At 50.1% G+C, this 21026-nt stretch overlaps 2 protein-coding genes and 1 long non-coding RNA gene across 9 annotated transcripts; 1 reads left to right on the top strand and 2 right to left on the bottom strand.

The window, feature by feature from the left end:
* Positions 1-2278: 2278 nt before the first annotated feature.
* Positions 2279-13032, bottom strand: LOC128121760 (uncharacterized). 5 transcript variants are annotated; one of them, XR_008222250.1, is made up of 6 exons: positions 12860-13032; positions 11652-11801; positions 10296-10439; positions 10094-10185; positions 5348-6468; positions 2279-4644 (listed from the first exon to the last, which is right to left on the bottom strand). It is a non-coding gene; the product is annotated as an uncharacterized LOC128121760 (long non-coding RNA). The 5 variants fall into 5 exon arrangements; XR_008222252.1 differs by having other exon boundaries at positions 6314-6468; XR_008222253.1 differs by lacking the exon at positions 5348-6468 and having other exon boundaries at positions 2279-4228; positions 4430-4644.
* Slc16a11 (solute carrier family 16 member 11) lies at positions 12027-15139 on the top strand. 3 transcript variants are annotated; one of them, XM_052756729.1, is made up of 6 exons: positions 12027-12599; positions 12915-12999; positions 13101-13447; positions 13690-13833; positions 14011-14778; positions 14863-15139. In XM_052756729.1, exons 1-6 carry the CDS (start codon positions 12452-12454, stop codon positions 15090-15092), a joined length of 1722 nt encoding a protein of 573 aa, XP_052612689.1. In that variant the 5' UTR covers positions 12027-12451; the 3' UTR covers positions 15093-15139. The 3 variants fall into 3 exon arrangements, with proteins under 3 accessions (XP_052612689.1, XP_052612690.1, XP_052612688.1); XM_052756730.1 differs by having other exon boundaries at positions 12351-12599; positions 13237-13447; XM_052756728.1 differs by having other exon boundaries at positions 12353-12599; positions 12915-13447.
* Positions 15140-15788: 649 nt separating this feature from the next.
* Slc16a13 (solute carrier family 16 member 13) lies at positions 15789-19878 on the bottom strand. The gene is made up of 4 exons (XM_052756734.1): positions 19286-19878; positions 18990-19133; positions 17342-18079; positions 15789-16670 (listed from the first exon to the last, which is right to left on the bottom strand). The coding sequence occupies exons 1-4, from the start codon at positions 19482-19484 to the stop codon at positions 16465-16467; spliced, it is 1287 nt and encodes a 428-aa protein (XP_052612694.1). The 5' UTR covers positions 19485-19878; the 3' UTR covers positions 15789-16464.
* Between the last annotated feature and the right edge of the window lie 1148 nt (positions 19879-21026).

The raw sequence follows: 21026 nt of genomic DNA, 5'->3' as shown, positions 1-21026 counted from the left end.
AACTCGTGTCAAGAAGCGGAGAACATTTCCGAAGAGGAGCAAAGGCCACGAGACCCAGTGTCTGCAGAAGGCTGCCGGCAGCGACCCCTAGTGTCCTAGCGGTGGCTTGTGTCAGTCCCGTCCTGCCAAACCTGTTTCTGTAGCCTGGATGATTTTGTGGGTTATGCACTATCACGTAACCAATCATTTCTTTCCTTAGCTATGTTAGAGTTTCTATCTACGGATTTTTAGAAAAGGTTTATTTATAAGTGTATGTGTGAGTGCCTGTGTGAGTTTATATACACCACATGCATGCAGGTGCCTGGGGAGGCCAGAAGAGGCTGTCATATGCCCTGGAACTGGAGTTTCAGGTCGTTGTGCTCCCTCCACTGGATGTGGGTACTGGGAACCTGCCCTCTGCAAGAGCACTGAACCATCTCTCCAACGCTGACACAGATTTTAAACTCTAACACAGACGTTGGCCAAAGTCCCAGAACCAAAATATTCCAAATAAATCAAGTTGGGGCACAGAGTGCTTTTGTGAGGAATTCAGGACACAGTTCCTTCATACAAACTGTTAGCATGTTAACAGAGGTGGGAAGTGGGGGGAGGGGACAGAGGGGACGGATGGGGACAGCATGGAAAGAGGTAACAGTAACAGATTTGGTAGGGGAGTTGAGAGGGTGGTCATGTCGGGGAGGACTCCTATCTCAGTATAGGCTTTGGCTGATCCAAACCACAGCCCCCAACACACACACACACACACACACACACACACACACACACACACACATACACACACACACACACACAGGCTCAGGGAACTCAATGTGGTTTTCTTTTCTTTTTTTTTTTTTTTGGTTTTTTTGAGACAGGGTTTCTCTGTGTAGCCCTAGTTGTCCTGGAACTCACTCTGTAGACCAGGCTGGCCTCGAACTCACAGAGATCCGCCTGGCTCTGCCTCCCGAGTGCTGGGATTCAAGGCGTGCGCCACCACCGCCCAGCTCACAAGACCCTATCGTAAGCAAACAAACAAGTCTGGTAGGCCAGCAGTTCTCAACCTGTGGGTCACGACCTATAGCGGGGTGTCAAACAACCTTTTCACAGGAGTTGCCTAAAACCAACCGAAAACACAGAGATTTACATTACAACTCCTAACAGTAGCAAAATTGCAGTTATGAAGTAGCAACAAAATAATTTTATGGTTGGGGGTCAGACAACATGAGGACCTGTGTTAAAGGGTCGCAGCACTAGGAAGGTTGAGAACAGCTGCTGTAGGCAGATTTGGTGTGGTCTGGGGAGACTTCCTGGAGGAGTCCTTCTGTTCAATCTATGGGTATGTCACCCTTAACGGCAGTGTGCCAGGGCAAACAATAGCTTGGAACGATTGTGTGCATCTTCCTGGAGTGTTTTCCTTTTCTTGAAGAAATGAGGAGACAATGTGTAAGCATTCGTTTCCTATAAATAGTCATAAAAGTAAGGTGTAAAATTCCCTCTGAATTTTCAACATTAAACATGACGTTTTGAGAACTTCCTCCTGTGTAAAAGCCTGTCCTTTATATTCTCCTCAATCCTCTGACTATGGCATGACTCCTCTCTCCCGTGTCCAGCTTCCCATTTTAGTGGCCCCTCCTTCCACAGAAACTCGGGGGACATATCTCCTGGAAAACATTTCCGCTCTTTTGCTTGGCCTCAAGGCCTTCCAGACAGGCCTCCCTACCCCAAAATGTCCCCCCACCACTGCCCTACACAGTGACTTTTTCCAGCTCTGCAAACAGTAGACAATATGCCAAGCTACTTCATGCCTTCTCAACTTTCTCCAAGTTTTGCCATTTGCCTGGAATGCCTCGTACCCACCATATTCATCTGGCGAACTCCTACTCATCCTTCGAGGCCTTGCTTAAGGGATCCTCTTCTGTGAAGCCTGCAAGGAGGCCCAAACTAAATGAGTCAGTTTCCTCTCATGGGCCACTCCAGAGTAGTTTTCTTTGTCCTTGTGCTGAGGTTTCTTTTCTGTGACTGTTTCTCTGACTTGATTGTGGGGACTAGGAGAAGGAAGACTTAAATTATTATTCATGCATGTCTCCTTACTCCTCAGCCCAGGGATGGATATGATAGATGTCTATAAACACACACACACACACACACACACACACACACACACACACACACACACAGAGTTTTTCAGACAGGGCCTTCTGTATATAGCAGTGTATGACTTTTCCTGGAGAAGTGTGAACACACTCCTATTCACCCCCAGACTAGTGCGATGATGATAGAATAAAGGAAACAGTCTGGCTTGGTGAAACGATGAGTTTAGTTGGAGTTATTTACAGGATATTTACAGGATACGGGCAATCGGTGAGTGACACCATGAAAGACATGCCTCCCTTCTCAGCAATTATTAGCCACTTGAGTATCCCCAAGGGAGGATGGGAGCCTGAGACATCTCACGAGTCCCTCAAACACCACTCACGCCACCTTGTGAGCTTTGGGAGCTCTGCCCACTTCCGCATGGGGGATATTAGTAGGCCCAGTCATGTGAGTGTCTCATGCAGACAGCCACATGATTCCAAGATAGAAACAGTCCTGTCATGTCCAGAGCACACAGTTCCACAATATTCCACTCTTTTCTCCAGCTCTTATATTCTTTCCTCTCTCTCTTCTGCCATGTTTCCTGAGCCTTGGAGGAGGTGATATGGACATATGATTATTTTTCCCCACTTAAAGCTGAGCATTGTTCCACTCTACCACAGCAATTGTCATTTATACTTTCAATAGTAACCTCCACCCACTCTATAAAGAAGCTTCCAGCCAAGACCCACAAGAGCAATAACCTAGGGATCTAAACATAATGTTTACAAGGCAATTTGACAGGCATATCATATCCATTTCGGGAAACAACAGCAATAACTTCTCCACTAGGGATTTTTGTCTTACAATACCAAACACGTGTCATTTCCTGTAAAGGGGGCCTTAAAGTCAACTAGAGGGGGCTGGAGAGATGGTTCAGAGGTTAAGAGCACTGGCTGTTCTTCTAAAGGTCCTGAGTTCAATTCCCAGCAACCACATGGTGGCTCACAACCATCTGTAATGAGATCTGGCGCCCTCTTCTGGCCTGCAGGGATGCGTGCAGACAGAACACTACACATAATAAGTAAATCTGAAAAAAAAAGTCAACTAGAAAGCCGTGGGTTGCACTGGTAACAGTTGTACTGCTACTGGACCCGTGGGCACATCTTGCGTGGCATGTCATAGTGTAGCATGCAGGGTCCATAACCAAACAAGACTGTAGATGACAATCCTCCCCCGGAAGTCTGCAGAGTACCTTCTGGTACCACGAAAGCCAGTGAGCAAAGAAGGCCCTCTGGGTTCAATTCCAATCTGATTTCCCCATTTCTTGCAACTAAAGTGTGTGGTGTCTTCAGCAACAGGGTCTTGAAGTCTAGTTCTGGCATGCACCCAAAGACAGTGGCAATAGCCAGTCTTCAGCAGGGGGCATCTCTGATCAACATCTCATAAGATGGAGGCCCATTTCTGCCACTGAGATTTTCATTCAATAACCTTACAGCACTGGATGGTGGCGGTGAACACCTTGAATCCCAGCACTCAGGAGGCAGAGGCAGGCAGATGACTGAGTTTGAGGCCAGCCTGGTCTACAGAGTAAGTTACAGGATAGCCAGGGATACACAGAGAAATCCTGTCTCAAAACAAACAAACAAACAAAAAACTCTTACAGTTTCTGGGAATGCCTTTTCCCACCCAGACAAGGTACCTTAATTCAAAGTCTTTAACCATTATTTTAACTTACAGGCACTAGCTGTTGTTGTAGGATTCTTGTCAATCATCTTGTTGGGTGTCACACCTTAGGCAACCATAAACCCCCCCAAATAGCACCACTGTACCCGGCCCTTGTCCCTGTGTGGACTGTTCCCCACCGTCTCCATTAGGTACCTTCATCACTTTCCATGCTTGTCTAAACGGGTAAAACACTTGGAGGTGAGCATCCAATAATGAAACCTTTTCACAAAGGGTGGGCAGGATCTCAGACGTCCCACCAACAACCATTTCAGGCGAGTGCCAGTTGATCTTGGGATCTGTCAGCTAAACTGATGTTAGAAAATAATGTTAGGCCAGGCAGTGGTGATGGTGCACGCCTTTAATCCCAGCATTCGGGAAGCAGAGTTGGAGGCCAGCCTGGGCTACAGAGTGAGTTCCAGGACACGCTCCAAAGCTACACAGAGAAACCCTGTCTCGAAAAACCAAAAAAGAAAGAAAAGAAAAAAAAAAGAAAAAATAATGTTAGTAAGGTCCAAGCCAGCATGAAAATATTCCATCACTTTGCATCAGCTGCTTCCTCAAAAGAGCAATACTGGTTACAGCATCACAGATGAGAGGCGTGATCTGATTTTGGTTTCTGTCATTCTCCATAGCTATTCCATTTCCTCACCCTGGGTGCTGCTGCACTGTCTCCACACATCTTCACTCCCGAAGGGTCCAGTAAGTCTGGCTCGTGCTGTTCCATCTGCTATGAGGCCAGCCCAGGAGAAGGGCTGTACTGCTGTTTGCCATACACGTTCCGGCTTCCTGAATCTGATAGGCTCTAGGGTTGTCGCTGCCGTTCTGCTGGTCACATTTGCCTGGGCTTCGTGAGCAACCTCCTCCCTTGGAAAAGAAATATATTCAGCATCCTCTGGTGAGATAATTGCCCTCCCTTGGGAACAACGTACTCTGTTCCACATGCTCTGGTCTGTCGTTCACTCCTTTTGCCCCCACAGAGGCTCACGAGCACTGACTTTGGCTTTCTAACAGCTTTTCCCCCTAGGGACTCCAACTCCACAAAAACCTGCTACATTTGCTTTTGAGTGACCTGGAAAAGTCCCATGTCTGCTTTTCCTTTTTCTGATCCTGTATTGCTTGCTTTGGCACTCTATGAACATGATTTACATGCCAGCATCACTCAGATCTTCCAGCACTTCTCTTATCTTGTAAAGAAAATAGCCCACCGCAGGGCTCAGCCAAACCACTAAGCACTGATGTCAGGCCTTCTTTCCCGGCTCTCCTGTGCACAGAGTCCTATCAGGTCAGGGAAACGTCAGTTTGATGACAAACTCTCTCTCTCTTGTTTTTTTTTTTTTTTTTTTTTTTTGAGACAGGGTTTTTCTGTGTAGCTTTGCGCCTTTCCTGGAACTCACTCTGTAGCCCAGGCTGGCCTCGAACTCACAGAGATCCGCCTGCCTCTGCCTCCTGAGTGCTGGGATTAAAGGTGTGCGCCACCACTGCCCAGCTTACACTGCCTCTCTTACACACCCCCAAGTCCCCCAAGTGCTTGTCCTTCCTCTGTTATCTTCCAGTCCCCGATACTCACAGGGACCTCAACCAGTAACAAGCAAGTATCGCCAACAGGACTGCTTTCTCTCATGTTGTCTGAGATACACAATCTTTGAGTCAAGGATGAAGGAGTAGCTGTATTACTCAGTCTCTTTGCTTCCACAGCATCCAGACTGACTCCCCCCACCCCCCGCCCATGTCTCATATTCTCACCAGCCAAGGTTGGAGACACTGTATAATTTTTTGGTCTTTTCCAGCTAAAGCAGTTCAGAGTAGTCTCTGATTATCGTGGTTTTCTGCTCTGGACCACTATCAAGGTCTCTACCTGCTTGCTGAATCATGGGTTTTCCCTTCCTCTGTATTACAGGCTGGCCCTGAAGGGTATCTCCTGTCCCCCTACCCCTCTTCACTGTCAGATTTTTTCCTATGGGTTCTGTGTTTTTGGATCTCAAGTGGGGCTATTTAACACAGATCTAATTTGTATTCTCTTTCCCTTATATTCTTCACATGCCCCATCCTATGAAACAGCAAGTCAATGCCTTCCCTTTTTTCCTCTTGTTTTTCCACATTTCCTACCAATTAAGAGGCTATTGAAAAGGATAGACTCCAAACGTATTTTTCATGTTGCAATTTGTCCCTTAGATGAGCAGGTTCTTTCTGGGCAGACAGTTGAGCTACAGTTGTATGCCTTCCCTTCACCACACACACTTATGTGTGCATGCACACATATGTAGTCAGAGGAGAGCTTGTGGGAGTCAGTTTTCTCCTTCTACCATGTGGGTGTAGCAGATCAAGCTCAGGTCATCATGTATGGTGGTGACACGTGTCTTTATCCACTGAGTCGTCTTCAGGATCCTCGTGCCTTATCATCATAGCAAATGTCACACAACTGATACCAAAGCCTTCTTAGGAACTTGTCCCATATGTGCTCCTTTAGGGGACTGCAAAGTATTTTCTACCCATCAGCCATTTGGTGGGGTTGGGCAATGATTCTCATGGTTACGTGGCAGACTCTACTCATCAAGGAGGTGTGTCATTTCTAGCACATAGAAGAGGATGGTCATACTGGGATCCCTTCCATAGACGTTTCACCTTCAGATGGCACAGCCTTGGTTGAACAGCAGCAACAATATGACTGCTACCACAGCAAGAAGGATACTATGACATACAAGCAGGGAATAATGTAGACTATTGTTTTAAGATGGTTACATTTGTTTATGCTGTGGAACATTTGCTTAATGATGCAAAGATGTTAATGCTGCTTAATGATGCAGCATTCCTTTATGCTGCATTTGTTTAACTCTGTGAAGCTGAGTTACTTTGCCTGTCTAAAACACCTGATGGTCTAATAAAGAACTGAATGGCCAATAGCGAGGCAGGAGAAAGGATAGGTGGGGCTGGCAGGCAGAGAGAATAAATAGGAGAAATCTGGGAGGAAAAGGAAGAAGGAGCAAGAGAACAAGGAGAGAAGGATGCTAGGGGCCAGCCACATAGCCACACAGCCACACAGTCACACAGCCACACAGCCAGCCATGGAGTAAGAGTGAAAGTAAGATTACAGAAGTAAGAAGAGGAAAAAGCCCAGAGGCAAAAGGTAGATGGGATAATTTAAGAAAAGCTGGCAAGCAACAAGCCAAGCTAAGGCTGGGCACTGATAAGTAATAATAAGCCTCCGTCAGTGTGTATTTATTTGGGAGCTGGGTGGCAGGCCCCCAAAAGAGTAAAAACAACCAACAACCTTATGGCATGCCAAGGTGGGGCTAGAGTAAAAGAAAACCCAACAACAACAAAGTAAGGGTGCTTATCTCAGGATCCCCCCTGAAGATACTCCACCTTCAAATAGATCATCTTCAGCTGCATGTCTTATCATCCAGAGCGGGGGGACAAGGCAGCTGCTTCTCCCAAAATCATCTTTGGTTTTGTTGTATGGTTGTTTGGCTGCCAACGGGTACATAATTTTCCAGGGGAGATGTAAAAAAGTCTGTCCACCCCAGATGGGGCACTGAGGACAGACAAAAGAAATGCTTTCAGCCAGGCCTGGCAGTGAACACCCTTAACCCCTGCCCTTTAGCCCCAGTTTCCTCGTCAGATGGATCTCTGTGAGTTTGAGGCCAGCCTGGTCTACTGCATAAGAGGTTCAGGCTGGTCAAGAGTTCATGGTGAGATTCTGTTGTCCCCATCTCCCCCAAAAGGTGCCACTGAAGTCTAGCTTGGTGAGTCAATGAATTTAACTGGGATTACTTACAGAAGCATGGGTGAGGAAGAATTTCAGAAAGCCTGAGTTTCATCCTTATCAGTGCAAAAACAAACCCGGACCTGCAACACATCCCTGAAGGGGTGGCAGGGCCACTTACCGCCAGCTGAACCAGCAGAGGATCTTTTTCTGCAGCAGTTACTGGATGCTTGTGTATTCTCAAGAGGTGGTGGGGCCTTGTGAGTACCTCATGCACTGACTGCCTTTGTGCCTCCTGGTGATCTACCCCTGTGTCTCCACACGACCTTTGTGAGTCCTCTCCCATCCACAAGGAACTGTTAGTGTGCATCTCACACACAGGTAGCCACAGCGACTCTGGTGTCAAGATGGCAATGGCCATGTCATCCCTTAAGGACAGAGTTCCACAACAATACAACTGACCTGGAACTGTGTATGTAGCTCTATTATGTACTATTATGTAGCTCAGGCTGGCCTGGACCTTGTGACCCCTCTGTCCCTGCCACCTGAGTGCTAGGATTATAGGTGTACATTACCACTCTGTAAATATATAAAAATGAATACAACTTATTTTGATTCCTCTTTTGGTTTTGGAGTCAAGATAAGGAAGTTGGCATGTTCTCACAAACTTGGAAAGCACAAGAAAAACAAAAATGCCACAATGATTAAAAACAAAATTCTCTGTACCAGAGCAAGGTCTCTGGAGGAACAGAATAAATACATGTATTTATACATATGTGTGTGTAACAAAGATTCTGTGGGCTGGAGCTGAAGATCGGTTGAGAAATGTTTGCTTTGTGTGTGCGGGAGGTCTCAGGCTTCATCCTCAGCCCTGCAAAAACCAACCAAAACCAATGGCACATCCTGAAGGGGTGACAGAAATGAGTGCCACCATCAAGGACTTGAAAGATGCAGGGGTGGCGGTCCTTACAGTTCCCTTTAACCCTTCCATTTGGTCCATGCAGAAGACAGACGGATCATGGAGAATGACAGTTGAATGTCACAAACCTAATCAAGCAGAGATTCCAATCGTAATTGCTGTTCGATGTGATGTCCTTATTTGAGCAGATTAACACAACTCCTAGCACCTAGTATGCAGTGAGTGACCTAGACGATTTTTTTTCTTAGCACATGTACCTAAGGACCGCCAGAGACAAGTTGCTTTCACCTAACAAGGCCAGTAGTACACATTTACAGTTATACCTCAAAGGTATATTGATTCTCCAGCCTTGTTCAAAGTGACCTTGATCACATTTTCTTTCCACAAATTATCACACCAGTCCGCTGTATTGACAACATTATGCTGATTGGACCAAGTGAGCAGAGGATAGCAACCACTTTGAACTCATTGGTAACACGTATGCAAATCAGAAGATGGGAAATAAATCCAACCAAAATTCAAGGGTCTTCTACTTCAGTGAAATTCTTAAGAGTCCAATGGTGTGGGGCATGCCGGGATAGTCCTTCTAAGGTGAAGGGTAAGTTATCGCACCTGGCCCCTCCTATCACCAAGAGAGAAGCACAATGTCTAGTGGGCCTGTTTGGATTCTGGAGACAGCACATTCCTCACTTGGGTGTGCTATTCTGGCCCATATACCAAGTGACTTCGAAAGCTGCTAGCTCTGTGTGGGGCCTGGAAAGGAGAAGGCTCTTCACAGCAGGTCCAGGCTGCAGTGCAGGCTGATCTACCACTTGGACCATATGATCCAGCGGACCCGATGGTACTTGAGGTGTCAGTGGCAGATAGGGATGCTGTGTGGAGTCTCTGGCAGGCCGCTATAGGTGAACCACAGTGGAGGCCCTTGGGATTTTGGAGCATGGCTCTCCACCACGCTACTGGACCTTAGTGGAAACTGAACTTTTTTTAAAAAAATTATTGATTTTATTTTCTGTTTTATGTGCATTGGTGTTGCCTGCACGTGTGTCTGTGTGAAGGTGTCAGAACTCCTGGAGCTGCAATTACAGACCATTGTGAGCTGCCACGTGGTTGCTGGGAATTGAACCTATGTCCTATGGAAGAGCAGCCAGTGCTCTTAACTGGTAAGCCATCTCTCCAGCCCTAGAAACTAAACTTTTGATGATGAATTACCAGGTTACCATGTGACGTGAGCTGCCCATTATGAGCTAGGTGTTATCTGACCCGCCAAGTCACAAAGCTGTACATACACAGCTGCAATCCGTTGTCAAATGGAAGTGGTATCTATGTAACTGGGCCCGAGAAAAGCAAGTATATGAAGAAGCTGCCCAAATGCCTCTGATTTCTGCCCCTTTTGCCATGCTTTCTGTCCCCAGGCACACACCTACAGCTTCATGGGGTGTGCCTCATGGTGTGATGACTAAGGAAGAGAAGACTAGGTCCTGTTTTACAAATGCTCTGCACGCTGTGCAGACACCACCAAGAAATGAACCGCTGCAGCAATCCAGTCTCTGTCTGGGACTAGGGAACCTTAAATGGCGCAGGAAGGGACTCCTTACAGTGGTCAGAACTTCTGACAATGCACACGGCCATACATTTTGCTTGGAAGGAGAAACGGCCAGATGTGGGATTATATATTCATTCAAAGGGATTACCTGTGGTCCCAGCACGTAGCAGAAGTTCAAAGTCATTCTTGGCTACACAGTGAACTTGGGATCAGCCTGGGCTTCATGAGCCCCTGCCTCCCCTGCAAAAAGGAAAGGTGTCACAATTTCCGTTTAAATTCCTTATAAATATTCATACTTTATAACCCACGTGATTCTGCTAAAACTCACCGGATTGATGTGGTTCACTGACCTTGAATTTGCTAGCTCCGTTTTGAGTCGGAAGTAGCCACCTGGCAAAGGGAAACAATGCTGCGGAGTCTCGTCAAGTTGCCCTGAGTTACAGTGGTGACCATGGAGCACAGATCGTCTTCAGACTTTGTTCTAAGTCTCTTACCTGCACACGCATACACCATGACAAATTTAATCCTTATGACAACCCTATCAGGTAACTATTATTATAACCATTTTTAAAAATGAGGAAACAGACACTTGTTTGCAATCAGATAAGCGATAGAGCTGAGAATCAGGCTCAGTAAGTCTTGTTGGGGGTCCGTCTTTCCAATGCTATATTACCTCCAAGAACAACACACAACAATTCTGGCTAAGTCTTGTTGGGGGTCCATCTTTCCAATGCTATATTACCTCCAAGAACAACACACAACAATTCTGGCTAAGTCTTGTTGGGGGTCCGTTTTTCCAATGCTATATTACCTCCAAGAACAACACACAACAATTCTGGCTAAGTCTTGTTGGGGGTCCATCTTTCCAATGCTATATTACCTCCAAGAACAACACACAACAATTCTGGCTAAGTCTTGTTGGGGGTCCGTTTTTCCAATGCTATATTACCTCCAAGAACAACACACAACAATTCTGACTAAGTCTTGTTGGGGGTCCATCTTTCCAATGCTATATTACTTCCAAGAACAACACACAACAATTCTGGCTAAGTCTTGTTGGGGGTCCATTTTTCCAATGCTATATTACCTCCAAGAACAACACACAACAATTCTGGCTAAGTCTTGTGGGGGTCCGTTTTTCCAATGCTATATTACCTCCAAGAACAACACACAACAATTCTGGCTAAGAACATAAGGCAGAAGAGGAATGTGCCCTTTCACAACCGGTCATCCCAGGCTTCCGGGTTTTTCATACTGCCAAGGTGCACAGCATTACTTGGTACAACCCAGACCTAGAGGCCCCAGTCTCCTCCCTGGCTATATCTCTACTTCACCATGGAGAGAGCGATTTCTTTCGGTTGACCTGGTTCAACTTACAGCAGAGTCCTTACCAGCCTTCTGGGGAAACCAGTTCCCTGCCTCCCTGGTGACTGAGTACCTGCAGGCTCCACCACCCCAGTGGCTTTTACAAAGACAACTCCTGGCTGGTGAAACCAGTGAGGCCACTTTCCTAAGGCGTATGTAGCAGGGCCTTAAGCCTTCAAGGTCTCCTGTAATAGGACATTTCAGCAGAGAAAAGTGGCATATGCTAGAATTGACAAAAGAATAGACAGACTGGAGTAGGGAAGAAGCTAATTCCCCAGGGCAGGAGGGTGGGATGGAAAGGTAGCCTGGCTTGCCTTTGATGATTGTGGGGCTTTACCCACCATGGTCTGCCGCTGAAAGTCTGTCTGCGTTCTTTAGTTTCACAACTTTTGAACTGTTTTTCTTCTCTTTTTTCTAGCCAGATGCTTTCTCATTAGGAAACACTGCCATCCTGTGGCTATGGGTTGATACATGCTCCAACCTGCAAATTGCTGAAATTTCAATGGCATTGTTTAATGATTAAACCAAAGAACACACCTATTGAGTCAAACCAGCGAAGTAAAGCAAGAGCGATCTTTAAAGAGGGATGCTCACTAGAGTCTTCAAACAAACAAAAACATACAAAAACATCTGGTTCATTTCTCTGAACTCTTACTTTGCTTTTAAAAAAAAAAATCTAGCCTAAGCCTTTAGCGATTCTGGTGGCAAAGATGTCATCTATTCCCAGCCACCCTTGGTTTAGAATCCCACGTATTGTGGCTCTGCATAGATGCTGCCCGTTCCAGGGCAGTCCACATCAATCTGTCTCCAGGCTATTTCCCTCGACTGTGGCGGGCTCTGTTTTCACTCCTAGGTCTGTTCAGCCTATATCCTCCCACAGTACGCTAAACCTAAATTCAAATATTTCCCCTTTCTTTTTTGAAGCTGAACGATTTGGGGGTATGTCACCTAACCTCTTTAAGCATCAGTTACTCCATTTCTAAAATGGGGATAGCGCCTTCGTCATAGAGGTATTGTGAAGACAAAATGACAAAGTGTGTGTGTGTGTGAAGACAGCCTGGAACATCACAGGTCTTGGTACTGGGAAGTCATCTTCCCGGTGAGGGCTTGCTAGTATTGTCCATTGGAGGCCAGTGATTTGATGTCGGAGGTTTACAGGATCCTCAGCAACAAATGCGAGAATCGAAGAACTCTTTTAGGCTTTGGAGACCACCGCTATTTTCACGCGTGGGCAGCCGGCCGAGCAGGGATTGCAACCCGGCTGGTCTTGCGTGCGCAGCCGGCTGCAGGTGCGTGGGCGTGAGCCCCGCGGCGCCGAGAGGCGCGGGGAGGGGCGGGGCGCGGCCACCGGGCACACTCATTCCCCGCGGTTCCCTCTCCAGGACTGGGGGTTGTGTGTGGATAATTCAATCCCCGTGGGACTCGGCGTCAGGCCTGGGCCCAGGCTTGGTGGATTGGCTGTCTCGCTTGCCCCCGCCCTCGCAACTCACACCCCCACCCCCACCCCGCGTCCCAGGTGGCTCGGGCCCCTGTGGTGATCTCTGTTTACCGAGAGAGCGGGTCCAAGTTGGGCTCCATCTCTGCCCTGGTTGGCTGCTCGGCAGAACCCTGCCTGCCTGGAACGCGCAGAGAAAATCCGGCCGAACCCACCTTCGCCCTTTCCCTACCCCCAACGCCGGGAGAGGTCGGGTAAGAGAAAGAGGGTTTGGGAAGGAGGAGCCCCGGACCTGGGGGATCCTGCTGCCCCCCCATTCCAGGACCTCACGCGCACCCAGGACTTCTATCCCTAGGCCTGGTTCCCGCGCCCATGCTCGGGGCGACGTGCCCACCCTGGGCGAGCAGCCCGAGGCTGGATCTCAGGGACGTCAGCTCCCTAGCGGAGGCCCAGGCGTGGAGACTTCATTCACAGGTGTTTCCCCACCCCAGCAGACGGCGATGACCCCCAAGCCGGCCGGACCCCCGGACGGGGGCTGGGGCTGGGTGGTGGCGGCCGCAGCATTCGCCGTGAACGGGCTCTCCTACGGGCTCTTACGCTCCCTGGGCCTTGCCCTCCCCGACCTCGCGGAGCACTTTGAACGAAGCGCCCAGGACACTGCGTGGGTCAGCGCCCTGGCCTTGGCCGTGCAGCAGGCAGCCAGTGAGGGGGGGCCCCCGAGGTGGGAGGCGGGAACCGGGTGGAGAGGCCGTGAATGTAGTGATGGGAGACAGCAGACTTGATTACCAGACAACCTGAGAGCTACTGGTGGAACCAAGTTCTAGAAGAGTGGGTCTTGAGGTCAAAGGGAGGAGTTACCAGGCCAGGCAAAACAGCCAATGAGAAGTGTTGGAGATAGTTTGGGGGTCCCGGGGCATGTCTTCGTTGACTCCGCCCCCTTCTAGGCCCAGTGGGCAGCGCCCTGAGCACTCGCTGGGGGGCACGCCCCGTGGTGATGGTTGGGGGCGTCCTAACCTCGCTTGGCTTGGTCTTCTCGGCTTTCGCCCGAAGCCTCCTGCACCTCTACCTCGGCCTGGGCCTCCTCGCTGGTAAGAAGAGTGGGATGCTCGTATGCTTCAGGGGTGATAATGGGGGAGCCTCTTGTGGGGTAGGACACCGAACAAGGCGGGGTGTGTGTGTGTGTCCGCGCGCGCGCGGTAGAAGCAGGGCTAAGGAATGCTAGAACCACCATCCTCGGACCCTCATTCTGTCCTATCCGTTTGCAGGCTCCGGCTGGGCCCTGGTGTTCGCCCCTGCCCTGGGTACCCTCTCTCGGTACTTCTCCCGCCGCCGGGTCTTGGCGGTGGGGTTGGCGCTCACCGGTAATGGGGCATCCTCGCTGCTGCTGGCACCTGCCTTGCAGTTCCTCCTTGATACTTTCGGCTGGCGGGGTGCCTTGCTCCTCCTTGGCGCTGTCACCCTCCACCTCACGCCCTGTGGCGCCTTGCTACGACCCTTAGCTCTCTCTGGTGACCCCCTGGCCCCACCTCGCACCCCGCTAGCTGCCCTTGGCCTAGGTCTCTTCAGGCGCCGAGCCTTTTCCATCTTTGCTTTGGGCACCGCCTTGATTGGGGGCGGATACTTCGTCCCCTACGTGCACTTGGGTCCGCACGCTTTAGACCAGGGCATGGGGGGCTACGGGGCAGCGTTGGTGGTGGCTGTCGCTGCCGTGGGAGATGCAAGTGCCCGACTGGTCAGCGGATGGCTAGCAGACCAGGGCTGGGTGCCCCTTCCGCGGCTTCTGGTTGTGTTTGGGTCTCTGACTGGGCTAGGGGTACTGGCAGTGGGGCTAGTGCCCACTGAGGGGACGGAGGACGGATGGGGGGTGCCCCTGCTAGCCGCGGCTGGGGCCTACGGCCTGAGCGCCGGGAGTTACGCCCCGCTGGTTTTCGGTGTGCTCCCGGGGCTGGTGGGCATTGGCGGTGTGGTGCAGGCTACAGGGCTGGTGATGATGCTGATGAGCCTCGGGGGACTCCTGGGCCCTCCCCTGTCAGGTAAGGGCTGAGCCTGCCGATTCTCGCTCCAGACTTCTGCCCCTGGGATGCCAGGCCTCTAAATTCCTTTACCCCTTTTCTCAGGTTTCCTAAGGGATAAGACAGGAGACTTCAGTGCCTCTTTCGTGGTGTGCAGCTCTTTCATCCTCTCTGGCAGCTTCATCTACATGGGGCTGCCCAGGGCCCTCCCAACTTGCCGTCCAGTCTCACCTCCAGCAACCCCTCCCCCTGAGAGAGGGGAGCTGCTCCCAGTTCCACAGGTCCCCCTGCGCTCGGCAGGGGGCGCTGACTCCCCCCGGGACACCACTTGTTGATTATTTCCTTGTTGGAGTCCCTTCCCTAATAAAGGATTTTTATCTGACTCTCTTGGGAAAAATAAGTGAGTGAATGAATGAATGAATGAATGAATAAATAAATAAAATTCTAGCTGAAAGCAATAGGACCCCAGGGGCCCTGGCGGTGAGGAAGGATGCCTGTCTAGTCAGTTTTCCTTGGCTCAAATCCTTGCCTTAAGTGGGCCTTTGAGAAGTTGTGAGCTAGTCAGTTTCAATTTGTTAGGGAGCATATCTAAATCTTATACTTTAAATTTTTATTTGTGTGGGTTTGTGGAGGCCAGATCTCTTGGAGCTGGACTTCCAGGCAGTTGTGAGCTGCCTGGGGTGGATGCCCTGAGCCAAACGGCACCAGGAGGAGCAGCAAGCCCTCTGCTGAGCTCTGTCTCCAGGCCTATTTTAAAAAAGATTGATTTTTATTTATGCTATATGTGTGTGTGCGTTTGTGTGAATGTATGCCACGTGTGTGGGTGTCTACGGAAGCCAGGAGGACATCTGATCCCCGGGATCTGGATTAATAGGTGGTTGTGAACTACCATGTGTGGGTGTCTCTGGCCCTCTGGAAGAGCAGGAAGTGCTTTTAACTGCTGAGCTTTCTCTCCAGCTCCAAAACTTCATACTTTTTCTTGCATTTTGATCTGCCTTTGTTAGCCTAAGAGAAACAAAAATCCATCTGGGTATGATTGTGAGCACCTGTAATCTCAGCATTTGGGAGGAGGCCAGGTCTCAAGTTCAAGAGCAGCCTGGGCTACACGGTGAGGCTCTTGTCTTAAAAGTACAAGGATCTTAGGTTGCAGCTGGTGCTCCCAAGCCACATTCCTCCACACATAGATGTTTCTCTTCATTTTCTTCCTTCTGTATCACAGGAATAGTGGAGAAGAGGGAGGTAAGTGGATGGAGAGAAGAACTCTGGGTCACCAGAGCTCATGGACATCTCCACCTCTCTGCTCCGCCATGACCCCATTAGCAGCCCCAAACACCTGGGCCTCTGGCTCTTTTTGAGGTTACAATTATTGTCCAGTTTCCTTATTTGTTTTATATCCGAGGGACACCAGAAATCACATATAAATCATGAGAAGGCCCTCGACCTTTGATTTTCAGATTTGATTCAGAACTCAGTGGGTTGAGATCTCCTGGATCCTTCAGAAAAATCTTGGGAGAACAAAGGAGGTGATATGAGAGTCGTCCACAAAATACAAAGGGTTGGCACATAAATCGCAGGAACCCCAGGTCTGCTCTGGTGGAGGCAGATCAAGAATCCTAAGGCACTGTGCTTCTGTGGATGCCTTGATGGGGTAGAAGACCCGGTGCTGCCAAGCTCTGGCTCTCCATGACCACTGTCTCCTGGTGGAGTTCAGTCTTCTCCTAACCCCTCCTCCTTGGGCAGGGGAATTTTGGTATCCAGTGTCTCTATTCTAAGGTCCCGGGGTCTGGAGGTAGAAGCTGAGATGCAGGAGAAGAAATGGGGCAAGGTGGTAAGAACTCCACTTCCTGCCAGAAGGAAGGCCCCGGCCACCATAAAGGAAACCATGTAGTTGCCTGTCACATCCCGGAGGTAGCCTGGGTCCGAGAGAGAAAAACAAATACACATGGGTGATCTGCACACTGGGGCTAATGGCCTAGGTCCGTTTGGGGGCAAAGGAAGACCCATTATCTTAGAAGAGATGGGATTCCCAAGGTAGGACTGAATGAATATGAGCCTCTAGTCTCTTAAACAGCCTCAAATGTCATTTCAGCCACCGCCCTCCCTGGAGAAGACCTCAAACCAGCCTGTGGTAATCTGGTGAGCCATACTAAGTCAAGCATATCTGTGTGTTTTGTTCTGGCAACAGTGGCCCTTCTAAGCCTTCAGTTAATAGTTAAGAGGAAGGTGTTTAAAGATCAGGAGGTTCTGGCATCTTAAACATGGAGAACTTTAACCAGATGTTTCAGACATTTGGGCAGGGGCCCAGTGGGCCAAAGGAAAAGAAGACGGTATTAGGTCAAGCTAGGTCTTCTAAAAACCCAGCCTGCAGTTTCACTGGGCTCCTCTTCGTCTTTCCACCCAGACCTTCTCAGACCCAAGTTCTGTCCTTCTGTGACCCAACCTCAGGACCGTTATGACTGGCTATGCAGGCTGTGTACTGTAACATACTAAAGGGCAACATTAACATACCATAGTGAGAGTGGTTCCTTCCTCCAATTATGCAACATGACATCCCTGGCCCAGTTGGTGACCCCATTTCCCTTACCTGATAGAGGAGCTCCCAAGAGCCCTCCGATGCTCTCTATCATCTGCACCAGTCCCAGGCCACAGTAAATCCTTCCAGTCCCCACCAGTTCAGGAATCACGGAGAAGGCCACTGGGGTCAGGGCCCCTGATGTGAAGCCATAGGTCACAGCCAGAACCACCAGGGTTGTGGGAGACTGAGCCACGGGGAACAGAACCAGTGACACCCCAGTCAGGGTGGTCCAAAGCATCAACAGCCGCGCCACAGGTCCCGGGACGGCATCTCCCAGCCAACCAGATGCCACCCGGCCCACGAGGTCAGAAATAGCGGCCACTGATAGCAGGAAGGCAGCAGGCAGTGGGTCCCAACCCAGGTCCTGCAGATGGGCCACCAAATGGACGTAGGGGATGAAGTAGCCAGTGTTAATCAGAGTAAGGGCAAGTGTGTAACGGATGAAGGGGCCGTGACGGAGGAGGGAGGTGAGCTGGGACCCAGGGCCACCCACAGAAGTGTCTTCAGTCAGGGAGAGTGGGCGGAGGAGAGCACCACAGGCCATCAAGTGTAGGGAGAGGGCAGACACGAGCAAGAGGGCTCCCCGCCAGGCATAGCGGCTGATCAGCCACTGGAAGAGGGGAGCGAACGCAAAAGACGAGAGGCCCACTCCAGTCAGTGCCAGCCCCATGGCCAGAGATCGGCGACGAGAGAAGTAACGGGAGAGGCAGGCCAGGGTCGGAGTGAAGGTCAGGGCCCAGCCAGAGCCTGTCAAAAAGGAAATCGGGGCAGGCTGTGGACTTCGGAGGTGCTCAGAACTCCCAGGAATCCCAGTTCTACCTAGCAGAAGACCAGCCCCAGCTCTGGACTCCCACAGCTCTGGGTTATCTTAGTGCTGGCTTTGACACTTTCTAGCTCTGTGACCTTGAGTGTTCTGCTTACTCTCCCAGGCTCAATTATCTCATCCACAAAATGGGGTTAACACACTTTATGGAGGTGGTTCTCAACCTTCCTGATGCTGCGACCCTTTAACAGTTCCTCATGTTGTGGTGACCCCCTCCCCCCCGCATCATAAAATTATTTTCGTTGTTAACTTCATAACTGCAGTTTTGCTACTGTTATGAATGGTAATGTAAATATCTGATATGCAGGATATCTGAATGTGACCCCCGTGAAAGGGTCATTCAGTTCCTAAGGGGGCACAACTGACAGGTTGAGAACTGCTGCTTTATGGGATCTGGGAAGACAAGAGATGGTGTTCCTAAAGTAACTAAAACAGAACTTTGTAATTAGAGCCCCGTCTCTACGGTTTCTGGCTGCGTTAATCTTCCTTTGCCCAGGTGTATAAACATTGATAAGCATTGAAAGCCTTATTATTATTATTATTATTATTATTATTATTATTATTATTATTATTATTATTATTAAATAGGCCAATGATATCTATTTCAGTTAATACCTAGCACAATCTTAAAGAAATTCTCCCTTTTCCACGCCAGGCCGATGGGTTTGGGCTTGTATTTTCAGGATTCATTATCTCTGGTTTAGTCATTCAGCTTAAGAATTCCCTGCAGGGCACAGGTTCTTCCTAAGCCTTTTTGGAAAGAGGTGGAAGAAGGTGAAAATCCAGAGGCTTAAGATCCAGGCCTTGGACTTCTGCCCTTGCCCAGGGTCTCACCTGACAGCAGCCCAATACTCAGGTAGAGGTGGGTCAAGGAGGTAGCAAATGAAGCAAGCAGCATCCCCAGCGCGGCCAAGATGCCTCCAGTCATCACCACAGGCCTGGGCCCCAACTTCGTGCTCAGGGCACTGCCTATTGGGCCTGGGGAATTGGAAGGGGTTCTGCGAGGTGGTCTCCGCCGTCCTCCCTCAGCATCCTCCCGACCCTTCGCCTTCCCCTTTTCTGGTCCCCAGATTCCCTCTCTCTTTTCCGAGGGTGGTAGGCCATGGCAGGCACCCAGGCACAGCACTCACTCCCGAACTGCTGCACCGCGATCCCTATGGAAGCGATCCAGGAGACTCTGGCTGCCTGCTCCTCAAACGCCGCCACAAATTCCACGAAGAAGACACCGAAGGAACGGAGCACCCCAAACACGAGCGCCGACTGGATGAACGCTGATAGCACCACCATCCACCCCCAGCCCCCGTCGGGGGGCTCAGCCCTGCGCGCCATTCGGGAAGGAACAAAGCCGCCGCGGCCCCGAGGAGCCCGTGCCTGATCGGGGCTTTAGACCGCCCACTTTAACCCACCCACCCCGCAGGACGCTCGGCGCTAAGCTGTGGCTGGTCGCTAGGAAGTTCCTGCTAAAGCGTGGGGCGCCTGCGCCTTTTCCCCGACAGGAGGGAGGCCTACGAGTCGGGACCTGCCACGGAGACTGGGACCGGTTAGCCCACAGCTCAGAATCCAGACCCGGGCCAGATGATTTCTTTAGAAGCCAGAGAACAAAACTGGACTCGGGCCACAACCCCGAGGAGAGTCTGGATGTGGATTATGTTATCTTTGAGGATTCAGCACCTGCCTAAGTGGGCCCACATCCAACCCCCCAGCTCGCCAATTAGGATGCAGGTCTCTGGAGCAGGGGGTGGGCCCGGAGGGGTGGGCGGGGCTTACAGCAATGTTCCGAACCTGTAGTAAGGGGGGCGCATGCGTAAGGAGGGACATGAGGAAGCTAGATCCCACGTGACCAGGGACCTACCGCGAGGGTTCTGCGGGTGCTGGGGTCATTCACATTTCAAGACGTGCATCTAAGGGCTGGTGGTGGATGAACTGGTCCTGGCCAGGCAGGAACTAACTTGCTTAGTGAGGGATCCGAGAATTGCCAGGCAGCGTGGGTACGAAGGGATAGGTGAGGCAAGAGTTAAACAAACATAGAGCACCTGGGGCGGCTTTTTAGAAAAGCCTTGAAAATTCTAGACCGCTGGGGCCGAGAGGGGCAGAGGCAGAGGGGAAGACAGGAGAGCCCAGCCTGTGATTCTAGCTGCTCCCGAGGCAGAGGCAAACTCATGGTCAGCGTGGGCGATTTAGCAAACTCTGTCTCAAAATTGTAAAATAATTAAAGAGCCAGGCGGCGGTGGCGCACGCCTTTAATCCCAGCACTCGGGAGGCAGAGCCAGGCGGATCTCTGTGAGTTCGAGGCCAGCCTGGGCTACTGAGTTCCAGGAAAGGCGCAAAGCTACACAGAGAAACCCTGTCTCGAAAAACCATAAATAAACAAACAAACAAATAAATAAAAACAAAAATTAAAATAAAATAATTAAAGGGGGCATACAGTTTTGTGTAGGTCCTGGTTCAATCCCTACTGCTGTTGTGTTAAGGGGAGGGGAGTGGACGGACTTGTTGGACTCCTGGCATTCATGTCAGTAATGAGAATTTGTTCCTGCAGTTTCCAGACCCACTGACAGGAAACTTGCAGGTCACTGAGACCAAAAATAACTGAGGAGAGGAAGGCGGCTGTCCGACCATCAGTGTTGCCCAGGACCACCTACCTTTTCCTCCCTCCGCGGTGCTGGGAGCGTTCCCTTTGCCTTGTAGTGATGGCCACTTCCTGACCAGTTTTTGATCTCAAGCTGAACTGTTGTTACACAAGAGACAAGCCATAACCCTGGTCACTGGAGCAGTCAGCCCCGTTCATCTAGCCGGATCTCTAGCAGGCACTCCCTCACCTCATGACAGCAATGACGCGGGCTTTTCTGTTCCATTATTATACCTCAGGCT

The sequence above is a fragment of the Peromyscus californicus genome, unplaced genomic scaffold (genome assembly GCF_007827085.1).
Source record: "Peromyscus californicus insignis strain IS unplaced genomic scaffold, ASM782708v3 Scaffold_3__1_contigs__length_106647218, whole genome shotgun sequence".
NCBI classification, from domain to species: Eukaryota; Metazoa; Chordata; class Mammalia; order Rodentia; family Cricetidae; genus Peromyscus; species Peromyscus californicus.
The sequence above is the reverse complement of the archived record's forward strand: the minus strand, read 5'-3'. Positions and strand labels throughout refer to the sequence as shown.

What these genes read in the sequence shown, in the direction of transcription:
- Slc16a13 (XM_052756734.1), bottom strand. Translation starts at nt 19,484, where the DNA reads ATGGCGCGCAGGGCTGAGCCCCCCGACGGGGGCTGGGGGTGGATGGTG. An exon ending in CGCGGTGCAGCAGTTCGGGA is followed by an intron (nt 19,134 to 19,285) that starts GTGAGTGCTGTG and finishes CCAATTCCCCAG; the next exon opens with GCCCAATAGGCAGTGCCCTG. An exon ending in CTTGGGAGCTCCTCTATCAG is followed by an intron (nt 16,671 to 17,341) that starts GTAAGGGAAATG and finishes TCTCGGACCCAG; the next exon opens with GCTACCTCCGGGATGTGACA.
- Slc16a11 (XM_052756728.1), top strand. Translation starts at nt 12,484, where the DNA reads ATGCGAGAATCGAAGAACTCTTTTAGGCTTTGGAGACCACCGCTATTT. An exon ending in GGCCGTGCAGCAGGCAGCCA is followed by an intron (nt 13,448 to 13,689) that starts GTGAGGGGGGGC and finishes GCCCCCTTCTAG; the next exon opens with GCCCAGTGGGCAGCGCCCTG. An exon ending in CGGCCTGGGCCTCCTCGCTG is followed by an intron (nt 13,834 to 14,010) that starts GTAAGAAGAGTG and finishes ATCCGTTTGCAG; the next exon opens with GCTCCGGCTGGGCCCTGGTG.